Source organism: Anomaloglossus baeobatrachus, chromosome 5 (assembly GCF_048569485.1).
Source record: "Anomaloglossus baeobatrachus isolate aAnoBae1 chromosome 5, aAnoBae1.hap1, whole genome shotgun sequence".
NCBI classification, from domain to species: domain Eukaryota; kingdom Metazoa; phylum Chordata; class Amphibia; order Anura; family Aromobatidae; genus Anomaloglossus; species Anomaloglossus baeobatrachus.
This window is the reverse complement of record NC_134357.1, coordinates 17,811,486-17,837,046: the sequence shown is the minus strand read 5'-3', so window position 1 is coordinate 17,837,046 and position 25,561 is coordinate 17,811,486. Positions and strand designations below refer to the sequence as shown.

The 25,561-nt window shown below is 48.4% G+C and overlaps 1 protein-coding gene across 2 annotated transcripts in view; it reads right to left on the bottom strand.

Moving 5' to 3' along the window:
• ITPRIP (inositol 1,4,5-trisphosphate receptor interacting protein) overlaps nucleotides 1-25,561 on the bottom strand; it is a 56,188-nt gene that overhangs the window by 30,304 nt on the left and 323 nt on the right. Inside the window, exons 2-3 of one of the 2 annotated variants that reach the window (XM_075348237.1) lie at nucleotides 19,055-19,195; nucleotides 1,149-1,313 (exon numbers count right to left, since the gene is read on the bottom strand). In XM_075348237.1, the coding sequence (XP_075204352.1) occupies nucleotides 1,149-1,313; nucleotides 19,055-19,195 (306 nt within the window). The remainder of the gene's footprint in view (nucleotides 1-1,148; nucleotides 1,314-19,054; nucleotides 19,196-25,561) is intronic. The other variant, XM_075348238.1, reaches the window with a different exon arrangement.

The following is a 25,561-nucleotide window of genomic DNA, read 5'->3' as shown; positions in this document are numbered from 1 at the left end:
ACTTGGGTTGTGAGGTCACGGGGGCTCACACTTGGGTTGTGAGGTCACGGGGGCTCACACTTGGCTTGTGATGTCACAGAGGGCTCACACTTGGCTTGTGATGTCACAGAGGGCTCACACTTGGCTTGTGATGTCATGATGGATTTTACAGGTGGCACATTACTCCTCATTTCTTGGTCTCCACATTCAGGAGGAGGCCCCATTGAAGACCATTAGAGTGATCCTTCGGCTGATAACAGGGAGCAATACAGAATGATATATATATATCTCTACCCTTATCTATCAAAACTGTATATTACATTCAGCTGCACGATTAAGTGGAAACTTCAGGTTTACTGTCCCTTTAAGAAAGCGTGATACCCTGCCGAGGGAGGAAACGGTATCACCTGTCATGCAACGACAGGAAGAGCATCCAGCGTCAGCGTGGCTCCCGCACACCACTGATCCGCGCACGGGGTGCCACGTTCTGCCGCTGCATTATTCATGGCAGCAGCTGGCATCTGTATACTGCAGCTGGCATCTGTAACCGCGGGTGGCATCCATAACCTCAGGTGGCATCTGTATACTGCGGGTGGCATCTGTATACTGCAGCTGGCATCTATATACCGCAGCTGGCATCTGTATACTGCAGCTGGCATCTGTATACCACAGCTGGCATCTGTATACTGGAGGTGGCATCTGTATACTGCAGGGGGCAGCAGCTGGCAGCGGGGGCAGCAGCTGGCTGCAGGGGCAGCAGGTGGCAGCGGGGGCAGCAGGTGGCAGCGGGGGCAGCCGTCACCAGTACAGTAGTGCCGTAAGCCGTGCAGTGTCTTAAAGTTCCCCTTATTTATATGAGGCGCACTAAGTATATGGGGGCAGCTATACATTAACCCTTTGCATTCTACAGATGTAGCAGAGCCGAGTCGGCACTTTGCAGTTCAGTGTCACGATTCGTCATCAATGACCTTGATGGAAATTTCAGATGTTTAGAAAAACAAAGTCCCAAATCATAACAGTGACATCCATGCACTTTGTTCGCTTTCCCTTTAGTTACATTTTTCGTGCCTGCCCCTTTAATTACGATGTTGTGCTTGCTCATTTTCCCGCTTCCTCAACAATTATTTTTAGCAAAGTTAATAACATGAAGATGGAGGCTGTGAACTTACTTCTCGGGGGGGGAGCGTGTCCGGGATGGCAGCTCAGTCCATCTTCTGTATGGGGGTCCGGGCCCTCCGGGGAGGCTGTGGCCCCTCGCCGCTGTCCGCGTTCTCTTCTGCTTTTCGGCTTCTTCTCCTTCTTGTTTCTGTCTCACTATTTCCTGAATGTCATCACTGACACATACAACAGAAAAAAAAAATCTTGCTCAACTTTTTTTTTTTTCCACGGTCCCTCTTAAGGTGGAACAGGGAGGTTCAAGTGCGGAACCTCCTTAAGACGTCGGGAGACGGCGGCCTTAAGGGTTAACCCTTTCATGGCTGGAGGAAGTCTAGCTGCTTTTATGATAATTGGAATTTAGAGTAAAATTAGAAAACAATTGTTAATTGCAACATTTTACCAATAATAATAAATGGGAATGAGTTAGCGCCGAGTCCTGCCGCCCTCCCTCCGGAGCTGCGCTCGGCCATGGCGTTTGCCAGCGGTGAACATCTCCCCGGCGCCTCCTTAAATGCGGAGCGCTAATTTCCACATCTGTATCCCCCGGCTGCTGCGTCTAGACAGACCCCGGCTTTGTACACGGTGCCCAATGGTGGGAACTCTGCACTGCTGGCAGAGAAAGGGTTAACAAGCCAACACTGTGCCTCTGATTTAAAGACACAGTACGCCTTTTATTCCAGATTTGCACATGGCAAGTGACTACACTTCTCGCTTTCTCTCCTTTTTTGACGTAGTGAGGGTCCCCGGAGGGAAACGCTGTGATAAAAAAAAAAAAAAGACAAACAGCAAATAATAAAAAAGTCTGCGCTTTTTGACTTTAAGATCTCTGCTTGCTGGGCATCCACATCCAATACTTCTCACAGGTGAGGGTTTGCTACAATTGTATCCAGTCTGAATAATCCGCTCTCGGAATCCGGAATCGAGACAAAGTATCAAAACAGGAGCAGATCTGCGCCCTTGTGCTGAAAACTGATACAACTGTAACAAACCCACAGCTGCGAGGAGTCAGGGGGAGATTAGATGTATATTCCCATTCATTAAAGATACGTAGAGATCATAGCATATAAAATGTTAATAGCATTAATTACTAAGTAAACGCTCATCATTGGGACAGATCATTAATCAGATTTGTGGATCCGGTTCCGATCGGCTGATTGAAGAGCGACAGCGCCGCACAATGTATAGTGGCCATGGATGGTATTGCAGCCGTCTCCCATTCACTCCTATGAGAGCCTGCAGTACCAGTCACGACCACTACACAATGTATGGCGCTGTGTCAGTTATGGAGCAGCGTGGCATATTGATGACAATCCTAAATACAGCAGCTTCCTGATATAGGACGTAATAGAGGTTCTATGTGGGGTGCAGGGTATAGAGCGTTACACAGCCGGCACCTGCCTCTAACAGCAGCGACCGGAGCTGAGCTCTGATCACTGCTGTTTACTTATTAAAGATGCTGCAGACAATCACTAACCCCAACATTTAAATGGACTGGTCCCATCGCCGCCTCCCACAACACGATCGCGGGGAGATGATGATAGTTCCACTCTATCGCTGCCAATTTGGCTGGTCTATAAAGCCTCCAGCTGGGCTTTATAGGAAGACATCATTTGTACTATACAGTGTGTCCCCCCATATCCTGTCAACCGCCATTAACCTGAGAACGGCGGCAGCTATAGGCATAGAAGTGGTGTCTAGGTATAGTAAAGTAGCCATGCGCTACGCAATGAAACCACCTATAGCGCCACCTGGTGGAAAACAACGGAGTTAGCATTTTTATCTCGAGAACGGAACGAGATAGAGAAAAAAAGTGAATTACAAAGTTGCAGGGCATCATCAATTCAATACGAATCCACACCTTGCATACAGAAATGCTATGATATGAAACCCATAACCCCCCAAAACATTGAATGCTGGTCACGCATATGGCGCTCATTAGTGTCCCCCGTCAGCTGCAATGCACATCTGGCCTCTGCACAGCATACTGTATCTTGCTGCACGTTGTGAAATATGGTAGGTGACACGTTGGCACAAGCATCTGTGATACGTCGTCGCAGGTCCTGCAATGTTGGGGGAGGGGTCGCATACACCTGATGTTTGATGTGACCTCACAGAAAGAAGTCCAATGGGGTCAGGTCAGGTGAGCGTGGAGACCACTCCACACAGCCACCATACCCAATGACTTGTAGGAAGGTCTCCATGAGGTATCGTTCACGTCCGCAGCCTTGTGAGTGTTACACGTTCTAATCATAGCATTTCTGTATACAAGGTGTGGATTCGTATTGAATTGATGACGCCCTACAACTTTGTAATTCACTTTTTTTCTCTATCTCGTTCCGTTTTCGAGATAAAAATGCTAACTCTGTTGTTTTCCACCAGGTGGCGCTATAGGTGGTTTCATTGCATAGCACATGGCTACTTTACTATACCTAGACACCACTTCTATGCCTATAGCTGCTGCCGTTCTCAAGATAATGGCGGTGGACAGGATATGGGGGAACACACTGTATACTGCGATACTGTGGAGAGACCGGATATGGTGTCAGTGATCGAACGATCGCAGGTTCAACTTTGCTAGAGATGGAAAAAGTAAAATAAGAAAAATATATATAAACAATAAAAGAAAAACAAACTTTGAAACACTACCCTTTCCCCAGTTTAAAACAAAACAAAACAAAAAAAAAAAAAACACGCATTCATAGACATAAAAAAAAAAAAAAAATTAAAAAACTTTGAAAGACTATGTCCACACAGGGTGTTTTTGCAGCTTTTTTTTTCTGACCACAACCTGATCTCCTGGGACTCATCTGCGGATTTTGTCATGGTTTTCAGTGGCGTTTTTGCTGTGTTTTTTTCTATACTGTCAGTGGTTTCAATGCAAAACAGTTGCAAAAACGCTGCAAAGAACGGTCATGCTCATTCTTTGAAAAACGCTGCAAAAATGCAGGAAAAATCTGCAGGTGTTTATGTGTGTGCACAAGATTTCAGAAATCTCATGGACTTTGCTGGGACAGTAAAAAGCAGCGTTTTATAAGCATGGATTGCATAAAACCAAGGCAAACATGCAGCTAAAAAATGCAGCAAAAACGCCCAGTGTGAACAGTCAAACACCACCCTTTACCTTGTTTAAAAAAAAAAAGTAAAAAACAAAAAGCACAAAACAGGGAGCATTCATTAACCCCCCCCCAAAATACATTGAAACACCCCTCTTTCCCTAGTTATAAAAAACAAACAAGCAGAAACAAAAAAACAACAAAAATTCTCTAAAAACATCTTTGAAACACCTCGCTTTCCTTAGTTTAAAAAAAAACAAACAAAAAAACAAAAATAAAAAACCGCATTCATAAAACTTAACAAAAAACAAAAAGCTTTGAAAAACAGAACGTATTCACACGTCCTATGTACCAAAATATAAACGGAATTAATCCACGCGCTAAACGCCACGAGCGAATAAGGAAAGTTTCAAGCCAAAATTGTTGTTCCAAAGAGCTCGACCCTAAAAAAAAAAAAAAAAAAAAAATGCACAATGGCGTATGAGACACAAGATGGCACCAAAGAAAACCGCACCTCGGGGCGCAGAGATCGAGCCCCCACTGAAAATAGAGTCATACGGCCTTGGAAAGCGAAGACACAGACAAATTTCTACATTTTAGCCATTAAAATGTAAAAAAAAAATAAAAAAAAAATTTTAGTGTCGCCATCACACTGTCGTGAAAAATCTCAATTCCAGGCCATTTTTACTGCACAATGAATGGCGCAACCCCCTCTCCCCCAAATAACGGAATTTTTTATTGATTTTTTTCGATACATTATTTAGTAAAATAAACATAAAAATCAAAAAAGTTTGGTTGCTCTGAATATTTGAGAGGAAAAATAAACAAAAGCGCAAAACTGGAAAATCGGGCAAAGATGAAGGGGTTAAAGAGCGCTTTGCACAGAGCATCATACGGTGGCGGTGTCCAGACGATTAGGCGCAGAAGTGGTTAAACTGGTGCTGACTCCTGTCCGTACGGTGTATATACAGGAACCGTCTGTGTATATCCAGGCTTCTGTACAGGAAGGCGGACTGTATATATATATATATGTGCCCCCCCCTCACCCGGCGCGGTCAGGACGGAGCTCGCGCCCTCACACTCTCCAGGAGCCTTGTCCGCTGCGGAATGTTCTGTTATCACACAGACACGTCAGGAATGCGAGGGCTGTATACACGTCGCTCGGGAATCCACACATTCTCCTGATATTTTACCCACGGCTTACAATAATTTTCTTTCCTGACTTCATCCATTAATTCTACAGAACTAATAATCTGCTCCCGGCTTCAGATTATGATTTTTTTTAGCTTGCAGTACCATAATCTTCCTTTAGGTGGTGCTAGTTATATTGTTTCTTGTACTAACCTCCTCCAGGTGGCGCTGTTGTATCTGCATGTCATATAACACTTAATACCGGTATGACATTTATTATGGACAGCGCCACCTAGTGGAGGGAGGGCAGCACATCACTGTTAATAGAACAGCCAAGGAGAGAAATTGTGATACTACTGCCCCAATAATGCTGTTATACCCCCATCTGGTCCCCAATAATGGTGTTATACCTCCATCCGGTCCCCAATAATGGTGTTATACCCCCATCCGGTCCCCAATAATGGTGTTATACCCCCATCCGGTCCCCAATAATGGTGTTATACCCCCATCCGGTCCCCACTAATGGTGTTATACCTCCATCCGGTCCCCAATAATGGTGTTATACCTCCATCCGGTCCCCAATAATGGTGTTATACCCCCATCCGGTCCCCAATAATGGTGTTATACCCCCATCCGGTCCCCAATAATGATGTTATACCCCCATCCGGTCCCCAATAATGGTGTTATACCCCCATCCGGTCCCCAATAATGGTGTTATACCTCCATCCGGTCCCCAATAATGGTGTTATACCCCCATCCGGTCCCCAATAATGGTGTTATACCCCCATCCGGTCCCCAATAATGATGTTATACCCCCATCCGGTCCCCAATAATGGTGTTATACCCCCATCCGGTCCCCAATAATGGTGTTATACCTCCATCCGGTCCCCAATAATGGTGTTATACCTCCATCCGGTCCCCAATAATGGTGTTATACCTCCATCCGGTCCCCAATAATGGTGTTATACCCCCATCCGGTCCCCAATAATGGTGTTATACCCCCATCCGGTCCCCAATAATGATGTTATACCTCAATCCGGTCCCCAATAATGGTGTTATACCCCCATCCGGTCCCCAATAATGATGTTATACCTCCATCCGGTCCCCAATAATGGTGTTATACCCCCATCCGGTCCCCAATAATGGTGTTATACCCCCATCCGGTCCCCAATAATGGTGTTATACCCCCATCCGGTCCCCAATAATGATGTTATACCCCCATCCGGTCCCCAATAATGGTGTTATACCCCCATCCGGTCCCCACTAATGGTGTTATACCTCCATCCGGTCCCCAATAATGGTGTTATACCTCCATCCGGTCCCCAATAATGGTGTTATACCCCCATCCGGTCCACAATAATGGTGTTATACCCCCATCCGGTCCCCAATAATGATGTTATACCTCAATCCGGTCCCCAATAATGGTGTTATACCTCCATCCGGTCCCCAATAATGCTGTTATAACCCCATCCGGTCCCCACTAACGGTGTTATACCCCCATCCAGTCCCCACTAATGGTGTTATACCCCCATCCAGTGACCACTAATGGTGTTATACCTCCATCCGGTCCCCACTAATGGTGTTATACCTCCATCCGGTCCCCAATAATGGTGTTATACCTCCATCCGGTCCCCAATAATGGTGTTATACCCCCATCCAGTCCCCAATAATGGTGTTATACCCCCATCCGGTCCCCAATAATGATGTTATACCTCAATCCGGTCCCCAATAATGGTGTTATACCTCCATCCGGTCCCCAATAATGCTGTTATAACCCCATCCGGTCCCCACTAACGGTGTTATACCCCCATCCAGTCCCCACTAATGGTGTTATACCCCCATCCAGTGACCACTAATGGTGTTATACCTCCATCCGGTCCCCACTAATGGTGTTATACCTCCATCCGGTCCCCACTAATGGTGTTACACCTCCATCCGAACCCAATAATGGTGTTATACCCCCATCCGGTCCCCACTAATGGTGTTATACCCCCATCCGGTCCCCACTAATGGTGTTATACCCCCATCCGGTCCCCACTAATGGTGTTATACCTCCATCTGGTCCCCACTAATGGTGTTATACCCCCATCCGGTCCCCACTAATGGTGTTATACCTCCATCTGGTCCCCAATAATGGTGTTATACCCCCATCCGGTCCCCAATAATGGTGTTATACCTCCATCCGGTCCCCAATAATGATGTTATATCCCCATCCGGTCCCCAATAATGATGTTATAGCCCCATCCAGTGCTCAATAATGGTGTTATACCCCCATCCAGTGCTCAATAATGGTGTTATACCCCCATCCAGTCCCCAATAATGGTGTTATACCCCCGTCCGGTCCCCAATAATGATGTTATACCCCCATCCGGTCCCCAATAATGGTGTTATACCCCCATCCGGTTCCCAATAATGATGTTATACCCCCATCCAGTGCTCAATAATGGTGTTATACCGCCATCCGGTCCCCAATAATGGTGTTATACCCCCATCCGGTCCCCAATAATGGTGTTATACCTCCATCCAGTCCCCAATAATGATGTTATACCCCCATCCGGTCCCCAATAATGGTGTTATACCCCCATCCGGTTCCCAATAATGATGTTATACCCCCATCCAGTGCTTAATATTGGTGTTATACCCCCATCCGGTCCCCAATAATGGTGTTATACCGCCATCCGGTCCCCAATAATGGTGTTATACCCCCATCCGGTCCCCAATAATGGTGTTATACCCCCATCCAGTCTCCAATAATGGTGTCATATCCACATCCGGTCCCCAATAATGGTGTTATACCGCCATCCGGTCCCCAATAATGGTGTTATACCCCCATCCGGTCCCCAATAATGGTGTTATACCCCCATCCGGTCCCCACTAATGGTGTTATACCTCCATCCGGTCCCCAATAATGATGTTATACCTCCATCCGGTCCCCAATAATGCTGTTATAACCCCATCCGGTCCCCACTAACGGTGTTATACCCCCATCCAGTCCCCACTAATGGTGTTATACCCCCATCCAGTGACCACTAATGGTGTTATACCTCCATCCGGTCCCCAATAATGGTGTTATACCCCCATCCGGTCCCCAATAATGGTGTTATACCCCCATCCGGTCCCCACTAATGGTGTTATACCTCCATCCGGTCCCCAATAATGATGTTATACCTCAATCCGGTCCCCAATAATGGTGTTATACCTCCATCCGGTCCCCAATAATGCTGTTATAACCCCATCCGGTCCCCACTAACGGTGTTATACCCCCATCCAGTCCCCACTAATGGTGTTATACCCCCATCCAGTGACCACTAATGGTGTTACACCTCCATCCGAACCCAATAATGGTGTTATACCCCCATCCGGTCCCCACTAATGGTGTTATATCCCCATCCAGTCCCCACTAATGGTGTTATACCCCCATCCGGTCCCCACTAATGGTGTTATACCTCCATCTGGTCCCAAATAATGGTGTTATACCCCCATCCAGTCCCCAATAATGGTGTTATACCCCCATCCGGTCCCCAATAATGGTGTTATACCCCCATCCGGTCCCCAATAATGATGTTATACCCCCATCCAGTGCTCAATAATGGTGTTATACCCCCATCCAGTGCTCAATAATGGTGTTATACCCCCATCCAGTCCCCAATAATGGTGTTATACCCCCGTCCGGTCCCCAATAATGATGTTATACCCCCATCCGGTCCCCAATAATGGTGTTATACCCCCATCCGGTTCCCAATAATGATGTTATACCCCCATCCAGTGCTCAATAATGGTGTTATACCCCCATCCAGTCCCCAATAATAGTGTTATACCGCCATCCGGTCCCCAATAATGGTGTTATACCCCCATCCGGTCCCCAATAATGGTGTTATACCTCCATCCGGTCCCCAATAATGGTGTTATACCCCCATCCGGTTCCCAATAATGATGTTATACCCCCATCCAGTGCTTAATATTGGTGTTATACCCCCATCCGGTCCCCAATAATGGTGTTATACCTCCATCCAGTCCCCAATAATGGTGTTATACCGCCATCCGGTCCCCAATAATGGTGTTATACCCCCATCCGGTCCCCAATAATGGTGTTATACCCCCATCCAGTCTCCAATAATGGTGTCATATCCACATCCGGTCCCCAATAATGGTGTTATACCGCCATCCGGTCCCCAATAATGGTGTTATACCCCCATCCGGTCCCCAATAATGGTGTTATACCTCCATCCAGTCCCCAATAATGGTGTTATACCCCCATCCGGTCCCCAATAATGGTGTTATACCCCCATCCAGTCTCCAATAATGGTGTCATATCCACATCCGGTCCCCAATAATGGTGTTATACCGCCATCCGGTCCCCAATAATGGTGTTATACCCCCATCCAGTCCCCAATAATGGTGTTATACCACCATCCAGTCCCCAATAATGGTGTTATACCCCCATCCGGTCCCCAATAATGGTGTTATACCCCCATCCGGTTCCCAATAATGATGTTATACCCCCATCCAGTGCTTAATATTGGTGTTATACCCCCATCCAGTCCCCAATAATGGTGTTATACCGCCATCCGGTCCCCAATAATGGTGTTATACCCCCATCCGGTCCCCAATAATGGTGTTATACCCCCATCCAGTCTCCAATAATGGTGTCATATCCACATCCGGTCCCCAATAATGGTGTTATACCGCCATCCGGTCCTCAATAATGATGTTATACCCCCATCCGGTCCCAAATAATGGTGTTATATCCCCATCCGGTCCCCAATAATGGTGTTATACCTCCATCCGGTCCCCAATAATGGTGTTATACCCCCATCCGGTCCCCAATAATGGTGTTATACCGCTATCTGGTCCTCAATAATGATGTTATACCCCCATCCGGTCCCCAATAATGGTGTTATACCCCCATTCGGTGCTCCTTAACACGAACACACATGGTTCACACAATGCTGGCACATAGTACACACATAATGATAACATACAGTGCTACTTCATGAATAAAAAACCCCTATACAATGCAACAATGCCGCCATCAAATGTCAACAATGTAGGGCTGTACAGTGCCCACACAACGGCACCAACTGTGCTCACATAATACTGTCATACAGTGCCCACATAGAAGATTCTTCTGGCCCAATAGATGTTCTTCATTCTTTATCAAACTGCCTAAATAATACTGCCACAAATTGCTCACATAATACTGCAATGCAGTGAGCACATAACATTACCACAGTGCCCATATAACATTGCCACAAAGTGACTACATAGTACAGCAAAACCACACAACAATTCCACACAATCTTTACCTTATACTGCTTTACAGAGCACAGATAATATTGCCATACCACACACTGTATATTGGTGCCATACTGTGCATACTATATATCAGTGCCATACTGTGCATACTATATATCAGTGCCATACCGTGCACACTATATATCAGTGCCATACCACACACTGTATATCGGTGCCATACTGTGCATACTATATATCAGTGCCATACCACACACTGTATATTGGTGCCATACTGTGCATACTATATATCAGTGCCATACTGTGCATACTATATATCAGTGCCATACCGTGCACACTATATATCAGTGCCATACCACACACTGTATATCGGTGCCATACTGTGCATACTATATATCAGTGCCATACCACACACTGTATATTGGTGCCATACTGTGCATACTATATATCAGTGCCATACCGTGCATACTATATATCAGTGCCATACCACACACTGTATATCGGTGCCATACTGTGCATTCTATATATCGGTGCCATACTGTGCATACTATATATCAGTGCCCTCTCAGTGCTATATCGCACACACTGTATATCGGTGCCATACCGCACACACTGTATATCGGTGCCATACCGCACACACTGTATATCGGTGCCATACCGCACACACTGTATATCGGTGCCAAAACGCGCACACTGTATATCGGTGCCAAAACGCGCACACTGTATATCGGTGCCATACCGCACACACTATATATCGGTGCCATATCGCACACACTATATATCGGTGCCATATCGCACACACTATATATCGGTGCCATATCGCACACACTATATATCGGTGCCATATCGCACACACTATATATCGGTGCCATACCGCACACACTGTATTTCGGTGCCATACCGCACACACTGTATTTCGGTGCCATACCGCACACACTATATATCGGTGCCATACCGCGCACACTATATATTGGTGCCATACCGTGCACACTGTATATCGGTGCCATACCGCACACACTATATATCGGTGCCATACCGCACACACTGTATATCGGTGCCATACCGCACACACTGTATATCGGTGCCATGTCGCACACACTGTATATCGGTGCCATACCGCACACACTATTTCGGTGCCATACCGCGCACACTATATATCAGTGCCATACCGCACACACTGTATATCGGTGCCATACCGCACACACTATTTCGGTGCCATACCGCGCACACTATATATCGGTGCCATACCGCGCACACTATATATCGGTGCCATATTGTGCACACTATATATCGGTGCCATACTGTGCACACTATATATCGGTGCCATATTGTGCACACTATATATCGGTGCCATACTGTGCACACTATATTTCGGTGCCATACTGTGCACACTATATATCGGTGCCATATTGTGCACACTATATATCGGTGCCATACTGTGCACACTATATATCGGTGCCATACTGTGCACACTATATATCGGTGCCATACTGTGCACACTATATATATCGGTGCCATACTGTGCACACTATATATCGGTGCCATACTGTGCACACTATATATCGTGCCATACCGCGCACAATATAAATCGGTGCCATACCGCGCACACTATATATCGGTGCCATACCGCGCACACTATATATTGGTGCCATACTGTGCACACTATATATCGGTGCCATACCGCGCACACTATATATTGGTGCCATATCGCATACACTATATATCGGTGCCATACCGCGCACACTATATATCGGTGCCATACCGCGCACACTATATATCGGTGCCATATTGTGCACACTATATATCTGTGCCATACCGCGCACACTATATATCTGTGAAATACCGTGCACACTATATATCGGTGCCATACCGTGCACACTATATATCGGAGCCATACCGTGCACATTATAAATCGGTGCCATACTGTGCACACTATACATCGGTGCCATACCGTGCACACTATACATCGGTGCCATACCGTGCACACTATATATCGGTGCCATACCGTGCACATTATAAATCGGTGCCATACTGTGTACACTGTATATCGGTGCCATATTGTGCACACTATATATCGGTGCCATACCGTGCACATTATAAATCGGTGCCATATTGTGCACACTATATATTGGTGCCATACCGTGCACACTATATATCGGTGCCATATTGTGCTCACTATATATCGGTGCCATACCGTGCACACTATATATCAGTCAGGTGCCATACTGTGCACATTATAAATCGGTGCCATACCGCACACACTATATATCGGTGCCATACCGTGCACACTATATATCGGTGCCACACCGTGCACACTATATATCGGTGCCACACCGTGCACACTATATATCGGTGCCACACCGTGCACACTATATATCGATGCCATACCACACACACTATATATCGGTGCCATACCACGCACACTATATATCGGTGCCACACCGTGCACACTATATATCGGTGCCATACCGCACACGCTGTATATCGGGGCCATACCGCGCACACTATATACCGGTGCCATATTGTGCACACTGTATAGTATCCATACTGCACATGATAACACGGTGAAGCTTTGGGTATTTGCCTGCAGTGAACTCTGACTATCTGTAAGACAGGGACCGTCCCCTTCCTCCTGATCTTTGGCGCGGCCCCTCTTATCGCTCCGGGTTACATGGCTGCCGGTCGCCTCCCTCGCTTCCTCCTCGTCTTCCTGTCTCAAGTTCACATAAAATAACATTATTTGCCCTTTTCTCAGCTATTTTTGTGCTCAGGAAACTCCACGCAGCACTGACCACCGGCAAATATTAATCACGGAGACTCCCGAGGAGGACGGCGAGGAGACAGTAATGCCGGCAAGTGGAGGGTTTATCCACAGAAATAACCGGAGAAATCAATGAGAAAAAAAACTAACAAAAACTGCGAAAAATCTCAAAAGTAAAAGCACAAAAAAGACGAAAATGTGGAAATCAGCAACGAGGAAAAGCGTGAAGCGCGGAGGAGAGTGAGCTCTGCCGCCACCTAGTGTCACACTGCGGAACTGCAGCCAGGCAGGAAGAACGGCGTCTGCAGCATGGAGTACGATCGCCTCCTGACACAGGGCTCTCTTTCTTTATCACTTTTATGTAATGAGGCTTCTGACCATTTTTTTTGGGGGGTGGGAGTGACTGAAAAACAACAATAGGGTCTCAGCCTTCTTCCTCCAAATCCAGCTTCTCCAGCATGACAGAAGATCATCTTTCCACTCTACTCTCCAGATCACACCTCACAACCTGCCTGCTTGACCCGCTCCCGTCCCACCTCATCCCCAACCTCACCACAGTCCTCCTCCCGACCCTAACCCATCTCTTCAACCTATCACTAGCAAGTGGTGTATTCCCCTCATGCTTTAAACATGCCTCTATTACACCCATCCTCAAAAAGCCCTCCCATGACCCATCCTCTGTGTCTAACTATCGCCCCATATCCCTTCTCCCCTATGCCTCAAAACTACTGGAACAGCATGTCCATCTTGAACTGTCCTCTTACCTCTCCTCCTGCTCCCTCTTTGACCGGCTACAATCTGGTTCCGACCCCATCATTCCACTGAAACTGCCCTAACCAAAGTCACCAATGACCTACTAACCGCAAAAGCCAAGCGACACTACCCTATCCTCCTCCTGGACCTGTCCTCTGCCTTCTACACTACTCTGTCCTCCTCCTCCTGGACCTGTCCTCTGCCTTCTACACTACTCTGTCCTCCTCCTCCTGGACCTGTCCTCTGCCTTCTACACTACTCTATCCTCCTCCTCCTGGACCTGTCTTCTGCCTTCTACACTACTCTATCCTCCTCCTCCTGGACCTGTCCTCTACACTATTCTCTCCTCCTCCTCCTGGACCTGTCCTCTACACTACTCTCTCCTCCTCCTCCTGGACCTGTCCTCTACACTACTCTCTCCTCCTCCTCCTGGACCTGTCCTCTACACTACTCTGTCCTCCGCCTCCTGGATCTGTCCTCTGCCTTCTACACTACTCTGTCCTCCTCCTCCTCCTGGACCTGTTCTCTGCCTTCTACACTACTCTGTCCTCCTCCTCCTGGACCTGTCCTCTGCCCTCTACACTACTCTATCCTCCTCCTCCTGGACCTGTCCTCTGCCTTCTACACTACTCTATCCTCCTCCTCCTGGACCTGTCCTCTGCCCTCTACACTACTCTGTCCTCCTCCTCCTGGACCTGACCTCTGCCTTCTACACTACTCTGTCCTCCTCCTCCTGGACCTGTCCTCTGCCTTCTACACTACTCTATCCTCCTCCTCCTGGACCTGTCCTCTACACTACTCTCTCCTCCTCCTCCTGGACCTGTCCTCTACACTACTCTGTCCTCCTCCTTCTGGACCTGTCCTCTACACTACTCTGTCCACCTCCTCCTGGATCTGTCCTGTGCCTTCTACACTACTTTGTCCTCCTCCTGGACCTGTTCTCTGCCTTCTACACTATTCTGTCCTCCTCCTCCTGGACCTGTTCTCTGCCCTCTACACTACTCTGTCCTCCTCCTCCTGGACCTGTCCTCTGCCTTCTACACTACTCTGTCCTCCTCCTCCTGGACCTGTCCTCTGCCTTCTACACTACTCTGTCCTCCTCCTCCTGGACCTGTCCTCTGCCCTCTACACTACTCTGTCCTCCTCCTCCTGGACCTGTCCTCTGCCTTCTACACTACTCTGTCCTCCTCCTCCTGGACCTGTCCTCTGCCTTCTACACTACTCTGTCCTCCTCCTCCTGGACCTGTCCTCTGCCTTCTACACTACTCTGTCCTCCTCCTCCTGGACCTGTCCTCTGCCTTCTACACTACTCTGTCCTCCTCCTCCTGGACCTGTCCTCTGCCCTCTACACTACTCTGTCCTCCTCCTCCTGGACCTGTCCTCTGCCTTCTACACTACTCTGTCCTCCTCCTCCTGGACCTGTCCTCTGCCCTCTACACTACTCTGTCCTCCTCCTCCTGGACCTGTCCTCTGCCTTCTACACTACTCTGTCCTCCTCCTCCTGGACCTGTCCTCTGCCTTCTACACTACTCTGTCCTCCTCCTCCTGGACCTGTCCTCTGCCCTCTACACTACTCTGTCCTCCTCCTCCTGGACCTGTCCTCTGCCCTCTACACTACTCTGTCCTCCTCCTCCTGGACCTGTCCTCTGCCCTCTACACTACTCTGTCCTCCTCCTCCTGGACCTGTCCTCTGCCTTCTACACTACTCTGTCCTCCTCCTCCTGGACCTGTCCTCTGCCTTCTACACTACTCTGTCCTCCTCCTCCTGGACCTGTCCTCTGCCCTCTACACTGCTCTATCCTCCTCCTCCTGGACCTGTCCTCTGCCTTCTACACTACTCTGTCCTCCTCCTCCTGGACCTGTCCTCTGCCTTCGACATAGTAGACCATTCCCTCCTACTACAGATTCTCTCATCTCTGGGCATCACAGACTTGGCCCTATCTTGGATCTCCTCATACCTAACCGACCGAACTTTCAGCGTCTCCCACTGTCACACCCCTTCCTCATCTCGCCCCCTATCTGTCGGTGTCCCCCAAGGCTCAGTTCTTGGACCCCTGCTGTTCTCCATCTACACCTTCGGCCTGGGACAGCTCATAGAGTCCCACGGCTTCCAGTATCATCTCTATGCCGATGACACACAGATCTACCTCTCTGGACCTGACATCACCTCTCTACTAACCAGAATCCCACAATGTCTGTCTCTATTTCATCCTTCTTCTCTGCGTGATTTCTAAAACTGAACATGGACAAAACTGAATTCATCATCTTTCCACCCCCACCTGACATATCCATCAATATCAATGGCTGCTCACTTTCCCCAGTGCCACGTGCTCGGTGGGAGTAACTCTAGACTCTGATCTTTCTTTCAAGCCACACATCCAAGCCCTCTTCACCTCCTGCCGCCTCCAACTCAAAAATATTTCCCGGATCCATACATTCCTTTCCCAAGAAGCTGCAAAAACCCTAGTACATGCCCTTATTATCTCCCGCCTGGATTATTGCAACCTCCTGCTCTGTGGCCTCCCTTCTAACACTCTTGCACCCCTACAATCTATACTAAACTATGCTGCCCGGCTCATCCACCTGTCCCCCCGACCTCTCCTCTCTGCCAATCCCTTCACTGGCTCCCATTGCCCAACGCCTCCAGTTCAAAACACTAACAGTGACATACAAAGCCATGCACAACCTGTCTCCTCCCTACATCTGTGACCTTGTCTCCCGGTACCTACCTGCACGCAACCTCAGATCCTCACAAGATCTCCTTCTCTGCTCCTCTCTTATCTCCTCTCCCCACAATCGTGTACAAGATTTCTCCCGTGCATCCCCCATACTCTGGAACGCTCTACCTCAGCACATCAGACTCTCCACTACCGTGGAAAGCTTCAAGAGGTGGCAAACGTGTTAATATATGGGGTTCATGCCAGCTGTCAATTCACAGCTGGCATCAAGCCCTGGTATTAGTAATGGATAGGCATCTAGCAGACACCCCCCATTACTATTTCAGTACTCCAGTCCCCCTTCACCAATTTATTTTAAATTTTAGCAAAAAAAGTTCCGACGTAATCCACAGAGATGTCCAACGACATTGCCAAAAAGTGAACTTGAAAGACATAAAAATAGAAAATTAGTAAAGAAATAAAGACAAGAGACACCATCATTCACCAGTTTATTTCCCTGCAAAATCCCTAACTCAGGTCCACCATAATCCATACGGTGTCCCAGCCAATGAAAAACAGATCATTCCCTATAGACGGAGACAGCAGCCACTGCAGCTTCACACACTGTGAGAACCACTGCAGAGAACTGAGATGACCTCATGAGGTCACCGCAGGTCACAGCATAAAGTGTGAACCACCGCGGGCAGTGACAAGCAGTGACGTCATGAGTTCAACTCAGTTCACTGCCGCTCATCAGTGCTCACACAAAGTATTGAGAGAGCCGCCAGCAATGAACTGCGTTGAACTCATGACATCACCGCATGTCACAGCAACCGGCTCTCACGATACTTCCATGTGAAAACTGCGGAGGGCAGTTGAACTCATGACATCACCGCTCATCAGTGCCCGCTCTGCTTCACATTTAACTGTGTGATCCACTGCTGTGACCTCATGAGATCATCTCAGTTCACTGCAGTGGTTCTCACACAGCACGGTGTATGAGGCCTATAGGGAATCATCTGTTCTTCATAGGCTGGGACAGTGAGTATGGGAACCTTCTGGGACCACCTTGCTATGGATTATGGCGTACCTGGATTAGGGATTTTGCAGGGCAATAAATTGGTGAATGAGATACCTCTCATCTTTATTTCTTTACTAATTTTCTTTTTCAGGTTTGCTTTTGGGGAACGTCTTGGGACTTTTAATTAAAATTTTAAATAAATTGATGAACTAGTTCTGTAGTCAGGGGGTGTTTGTTTAAATATTTTTTCTCTATCTCCAACCACTGGATTAGTAATGGGGGGTGTCTGATAGACACCCACCCGTTACTAATACCAGGGCATGATGGCAGCTGGCTTCAGCCCCATATATTACCCCGCACCAGGGCAATAGGAAGAGCTGTGTACAGCGCCAGGTATGGAGCATCTAATAGATGCACCACTTCTGGGGTGACTGCAGGCTGCTATTTTTAGGCTGGGAAGGGTCAAATAACCATGGCCCTTCCAACCCAAATAATAGCAGCCCCCAGTTGTCTGCTGTCCCTTCACTACTTTTGAAAAAAATGGGGTGAACTCTACACGATTTTTTAAAATAATCCAAAAAATTAGTGTGGGATCCCCTCTATTTTCCAAAACCACATGGGCAGGCAGGTGTTCCATAGGGACACACGACCTGGGTGAACACACCGAGGTGTAAAGATCTCTATTGACTTTAATTAGTATGGTGTGAAAACGATAAATGTGAATGGGGCCTAACAGCGTCATCCACACTGGATATAATAAGTCTACACACCCCAGATAAACTGTTAGACTTTTGCTATGTAAAAAACCAATTCCTATAAGGATCATTTTAGAAGTTTCCACTTCTCGTACACACACAGGTCACACTGAGGCCGGAGACAGTGAGTGCGGCTCATAGACAGGGGTCACTGCTCACTCATTAGATCACAGCAAGCGGCTGACACCTGCGAGGAGAGGTAACCGCTGAGCTGATGAAAGGAAAAAGGCGAAACTACAATCATACAGGGATGTAAAGGGAGGCGTCTGGGATACAGAAGGTTACAGGCCCATTCAATCACTGCAAAGACATTCCCTTTAAATCTTGGGGATTTAAAGGGGATGTGCGGATTTTAACTCTATCACTTCCAGAGAGTTCCCCAGATGGTGACTGCCAACGATTCACAGAATAAAGTCTTAAGTGCAAAGATTTTAACTATTTCCTGGACGGGTCCCTGCACCCCAATATAATGCCTCTGCTGACTGCTGCGCGGTGTGAAGGGAAGTAATGAATGTGTGTCCGGAGGACGTTACCTGAGCCGCTCAGGACCCTCGGGCTGCGGAGAAGAGACCAGGCCACAATCCTCCTCTGAGCCGGATGATGGGATCAGGAGCAGAGACGAGAGCGCGGCTGGAGCGGACAGGAGGCGGATTATAACCCTCCTGGAGACTGAGCTGAGGATGGAAAGAAGACAAGAAGTTTCCGCATCTAATAATAATATTTATTCATTTTATATAGTGTTATTAATTTCACAGCGCTTTACTTACATTGGCAACACTGTCCCCATTGGGGCTCGCAATCTAAGATCCCTATCAGTATGTCTTTAGGCCGGTTTCAGACGTCCGTGTTTAATCAGGTACCATTCACACGCATGGTTATGGTCACACATGTGACATCCGTGTTTGCATACGTGTGACATGTACCTGGTAAAACACGTGTCTCTGCAATGAAAAGATGTTTTATATTTACCTGTATCCAGCGATGCTGCCTCCCGCTCATTATTTTCATTGATTATTCACTGCCCGAGGATTTGGAAGCCGGAGCATCGCGGGGACAGCGCCGGACAGCACAGCCGAGGACAGCACCGCCAGGGACAGCACAGCCGAGGACAGCACCGCCAGGGACAGCACAGCCGAGGACAGCACAGCCGAGGACAGCACCGCCGAGGACAGCACCGCCGAGGACAGCACCGCCGGACAGCACATTCGAGGACAGCACCGCCAGGGACAGCACAGCCGAGGACAGTACCGCCAGGGACAGCACAGCCGAGGACAGCACCGCCAGGGACAGCACAGCCGAGGACAGCACCGCCAGGGACAGCACAGCCGAGGACAGCACCGCCAGGGACAGCACAGCCGAGGACAGCACAGCCGAGGACAGCACCGCCGAGGACAGCACCGCCGAGGACAGCACCGCCGGACAGCACATTCGAGGACAGCACCGCCAGGGACAGCACAGCCGAGGACAGTACCGCCAGGGACAGCACAGCCGAGGACAGCACCGCCAGGGACAGCACAGCCGAGGACAGCACCGCCAGGGACAGCACAGCCGAGGACAGCACAACCGAGGACAGCACCGCCAGGGACAGCACAGCCGAGGACAGCAGCGCCAGGGACAGCACAGCCGAGGACAGCACCGCCGAGGACAGCACAGCCGAGGACAGCACAGCCGAGGACAGCACCGCCGGGGACAGCACCGCCGAGGACAGCACCGCCGAGGACAGCACCGCCGGGGACAGCACCGCCGAGGACAGCACCGCCGGAGACAGCACAGCCGAGGACAGCACCGCCGGGGACAGCACAGCCGAGGACAGCACCGCCAGGGACAGCACCACCGGGGACACCACCGCCGAGGACAGCACCGCCGAGGACAGGTGAGTATACAGCAGTTTGTGCAGTGACATCCAGGGGGTCATCGCATTTCCCAATGAACTCTCGTGAACCCCTGGAAGTCACCATCGTGACACTCGCTGTAGCGCAGTTGTCGCGGGGGTGTCATCAGGAGGTCATCAGAGTTCATTGGGAAATCCGATGACCTCCTGGATGTCACTGCACACACACTGCTGGCAGGATACTCACCTGTCACTAGCGATGCTGTCCTCGGCGGTGCTGTCCTCGGCGGTGCTGTTTCAAGCGCTGTCACCGCGATGCCCCTGCTTCCAGCTAATCACTGCAGTGAATAATCAATGAAAATAATGAGCAGGGTCAGGAGCGGGGGACAGCATCACTGGGGACAGGTAAATATAGAAAATCTTTTTATTTAAAAACCCGTGTTTTCTCCGGTCCGTGTGACACTCGTGCTGCCGGAGAAAAAACAGGCACGTCTCTGCATGGAATAGCGGGGCCACACAGTCCATGTGAAAACACGGCCATGTGAGTACACAATAGGGTCACATGGGTACGTGTGACATCAGTGTTAAACACGGACATCTGAAACCAGCCAAGTGTGGGAGGAAACTGGAGAACCCGGAGGAAACCCACCCAAACACGGGGAGAACATACAAACTCCTTGCAGATGGTGTCCTTGGTGGGATTTGAACCCAAGACCCCAGCGCTGCAAGACTGCAGTGCTAACCACTGAGCCACCACAATACTGCAGCGCTAACCACTGAGCCACCAAAAGACTGCAGTGCTAACCACTGAGACACCACAAGACTGCAGTGCTAACCACTGAGCCACCATAAGACTGCAGTGCTACCCACTGAGCCACCACAAGATTGCAGCGCTAACCACTGAGCCACCACAAGACTGCAGTGCTGACCACTGAGACACCACAAGACTGAAGTGCTAACCACTGAGCCACCACAAGACTGCAGTGCTAACCACTGAGCCACCACAAGACTGCAGTGCTAACCACTGAGACACCACAAGACTGCAGTGCTAACCACTGAGCCACCATAAGACTGCAGTGCTAACCACTGAGCCACCACAAGACTGCAGCGCTAACCACTGAGCCACCAAAAGACTGAAGTGCTAACCACTGAGCCACCATACAGTGCTAACCACTGATTCAAGTCTATGGGGAAAATCTGCACAGAAAACTCCATGTATCCAAAAGAGACCCTGACATGCTGTGGATTTGTACCTTGTCCTGCAGGGCAGATTACGCAGCATAAAAAAAGCGCGCAGCAGGAGATTTCCATAAATCCATCCACTGTGCTGGAACTAAAAGACGCTGGAGCATCAAAAACGCACTGAAAGCCGATTGTGGGAACGTTCCTGAAGCCTATGTTCACATGTTGCTTTTTTCCTGCTCTTGGGAGTAAAAAGCTGCTTACAAAAAGACGGTTTTGCAGCTTTTTTTTGGGCAGATTATATGTTGTAATTTCTCTAAGTTACGTGTTTTATTTACCAAAAATGCAGCAGTTGCGTTTCTGCAGCGGTTTTTGCACTTTCTCATTGCTTTCTATGGTGAAAAAACGCTGCAAAAACTCTGAAAGAATCGACATGCTGCGGTTTTAGAAAACAGAGCAATTTCCATTTCAGTCAGGAATAAAAAAAAAAAAAGAAAAATAAATAAAAAAAAAATAGCAAATCGTGTGCAGGAGATTTCTGGACTCTCGGGTCCTGTGCGCACGCTGCGGATTTGCTGCAGAAAATGTGTAACATTTCTGCAGTCATTCTCCAGCAAAACCTATGGGCTTTAAAAAAATGCTGTGCGCACACTGCGTTTTATATGCCTGCGGATTTATCTGCGGATTTTCCGCTGCGGAATTAATGTGCATGTCACTTCTTTTCCGCAGGTACCTGCGGTTTTCACTATAAATAATGGTAAAAATCCGCAGGGACCAAGCTGTGGAAAATCCGCGCCAAATCTGCACCAAATCGCGGTAAAACCGCATGCGGATTTCGTTGTAGCTTTTCACCGCGGGTGCGGGATTCTTTCAGAGGGTCCAGATTTTCCTTAAGAAAAAGTCACTTTCTAGTGCGCACAGGGCCTAAGAGCTTTTGCCAATACTGTAAAAAGCAGCTTTTATTTTGCAAAAAAAAAACTGCAGCAAAAATGCAGCGTGTGAACACAGCCTAGGACACACATCAGTATTTGTTGCCAAAACCAGGAGTGTCTGCAAAATTCTGAACACTGCTCAGTCCTCACATTATACTTTTCTCTGTAAGGCCACGTTCACATGCGCAGTAATCATCAACTGGCACAAAAAAGTTCTGCAAACACAACTTTTTTTGTCCGTTTTAAAAGAATACATTTCTGCCGAATCTGTTTTATTGGAGTCTATGGACAACGGATCCGGTAACTGATTGGTATTTATCTTCCACTTCAAAAGGATCCTGTAAGAAAAAACGGATCTGTTACAAATGCAAGAAAACCAGATGATAAACAGTGATCAGGTAACGGATCCGTTGCCTAATTGTTCAGAGAATTTTGGATTTTTTTTCTGTATACAAGAAAACGAGGCAAAATGTTGATGGCAAAAATAAATGAACGAACAAAAATGGATGAAAATTGGATCCAAAATTACTTAAAATAAAACCCCAACTCTCTGAATGAAGCAAATAAAGCTTTTTTTGATGTTAAGTCAATGGGAAAAAAAACTGCAGTTAAATCACTGAAATAATTGACAGTGTTTAAAAAAAACCCAAACAAACATAAAAGGCCGCATGTGAATCAGATTTCATGTTGTTTTTCCTGCCTGAGAAACGTGGTAGAAAATGGATCATGAATGCAGCGTGTGGACAGTCAGATTTTGGTGCATTGCGTAAAATCCACAATCTGCATAACAGAATTTTTTTTAAAAAAAATCCCATTTACTTAGCTGGTATAGAAGATAAAAAACAGCAATTTTCATCCTGATGCCTCCACTACTCACTTTGGTTCAAAAACTGCACAAAAAAACCTGATTTCAGGCCCAGAGATAATCGCTGCAACAATTGTTTCCATTCCGGTAACGTCAGTGATACATTGTATCATTTCCAGGTGCACAATCCTCCAGTTGCGGCTTTCAGGACCAAAGTGAATTATTTTGTAAACCCCATTCACAGAAAGCGGTAAAAAATCTGCAAGAAAAAAAATATCTGTCCAGAGATTAAACTGTGCAGCGACCGCTGCTCAGCGCAATCCGCCCTCCTCTGCGCAATCCGCCCTCCTCTGCGCAATCCGCCCTCCTCTGCGCAATCTGCCCTCCTCAGCGCAACCCGCCCTCCTCAGCGCAACCCGCCCTCCTCTGCGCAACCCGCCCTCCTCTGCGCAACCCGCCCTCCTCTGTGCAATCCGCCCTCCGCTGCGCAATCCGCCCTCCTCTGCGCAACCCGCCCTCCTCAGCGCAACCCGCCCTCCTCAGCGCAACCCGCCCTCCTCAGCGCAACCCCCCCTCCTCTGCGCAACCCGCCCTCAGCTATCCGCCCTCCGCTGCTCAATCCGCCCTCCTCTGCGCAATCCGCCCTCCGCTGCGCAACCCGCCCTCCTCTGCGCAACCCGCCCTCAGCTATCCGCCCTCCGCTGCTCAATCCGCCCTCCTCTGCGCAATCCGCCCTCCTCAGCGCAACCCCCCCTCCTCTGCGCAACCCGCCCTCAGCTATCCGCCCTCCGCTGCTCAATCCGCCCTCCTCTGCGCAATCCGCCCTCCGCTGCGCAACCCCCCCTCCTCTGCGCAACCCGCCCTCAGCTATCCGCCCTCCGCTGCTCAATCCGCCCTCCTCTGCGCAATCCGCCCTCCTCTGCGCAATCCGCCCTCCGCTGCGCAACCCGCCCTCCTCTGCGCAATCCGCCCTCCTCTGCGCAACCCGCCCTCCTCAGCGCAATCCGCCCTCCTCTGCGCAACCCGCCCTCCTCTGCGCAACCCGCCCTCCTCTGCGCAACCCGCCCTCCTCAGTGCAATCCGCCCTCCTCTGCGCAACCCGCCCTCCTCTGCCCTCCTCTGCGCAACCCGCCCTCCTCTGCGCAACCCGCCCTCCTCTGCGCAACCCGCCCTCCTCAGTGCAATCTGCCCTCCTCTGCACAATCCGCCCTCCTCTGCACAATCCGCCCTCAGTGGACGATCTGTGCAGGGCCGGTACAGTGGCTCAGTGGTTAGCACTGCAGTCTTGTGGTGGCTCAGTGGTTAGCACTTCAGTCTTGTGGTGGCTCAGTGGTTAGCACTGCAGTCTTGCAGCCCTGGGGTCCTGGGTTCAAATCCCACTAAGGACACTATCTGCAAGGAGTTTGTATGTTCTCCCCGTGTTTGCGTGGGTTTCCTCCGGGTTCTCCATCTTCCTCCCACACTCCAAACACATACAGATAGGGATTCTAGACTGTGAGCCCCAATGGGGACGGTGATGCCAATGTATGTAAAGCGCTGTGGAATTAACAGCGCTATAGAAATGAATAAATATTATATTATATTATTCTCCCGGCGCTCTGTGCACTGATCACACGTCTGCTGCCACCCAGTGGTCACTTGTGGTCATGCAACAGTGTCCAGAACAGATTTTTTTTTTGTTTTTGTTTTTTCCCCCTACTTTTTATTTCACAATCCACACAGGCATTGTTGATTATTATTTTTTATTCCACGTTTTGCACGTCACTGTTTTGAATGTCACCATTCACTGACAAATAGGGAAAAAAATCCAAAAGACTTAAAAAGGGGGGGGGGGAATTTGACAATGATTGAGCCGTAAAATCGATCTTGAGACCGGTGAGCGGAATATGACGTCTCGATCGATCACGTATTTTTTAATTTTGTTTATTTAATTTTATTTTTTATTTATGCATTTACCGTATTTCTTGGGTTGATTTTCAATATTTTTACATTTCATAGATTGGATTTTACCCACATGGCGAGAATATTTTTTTTTTTTTTCGCTTTTTATTTTTTATTTGGGAAAAAGGAGAAAGTTCAAATTTGTTGTATATATTTTTAACGTTTTGTTCTTTGTTTTTACTATATTTTTCCAATGCCAATTAATTAGCCATTTTGTGCTGTGAAAAAAGTATATATATATATATATATATATATATATATGAAAACTTACAAACTAGCCATCGCTGGAGGGGTTAATCTGTCCGCTGCGCTACATTTACGGAGCTGGAAACGGGCGATGTGACCCTCT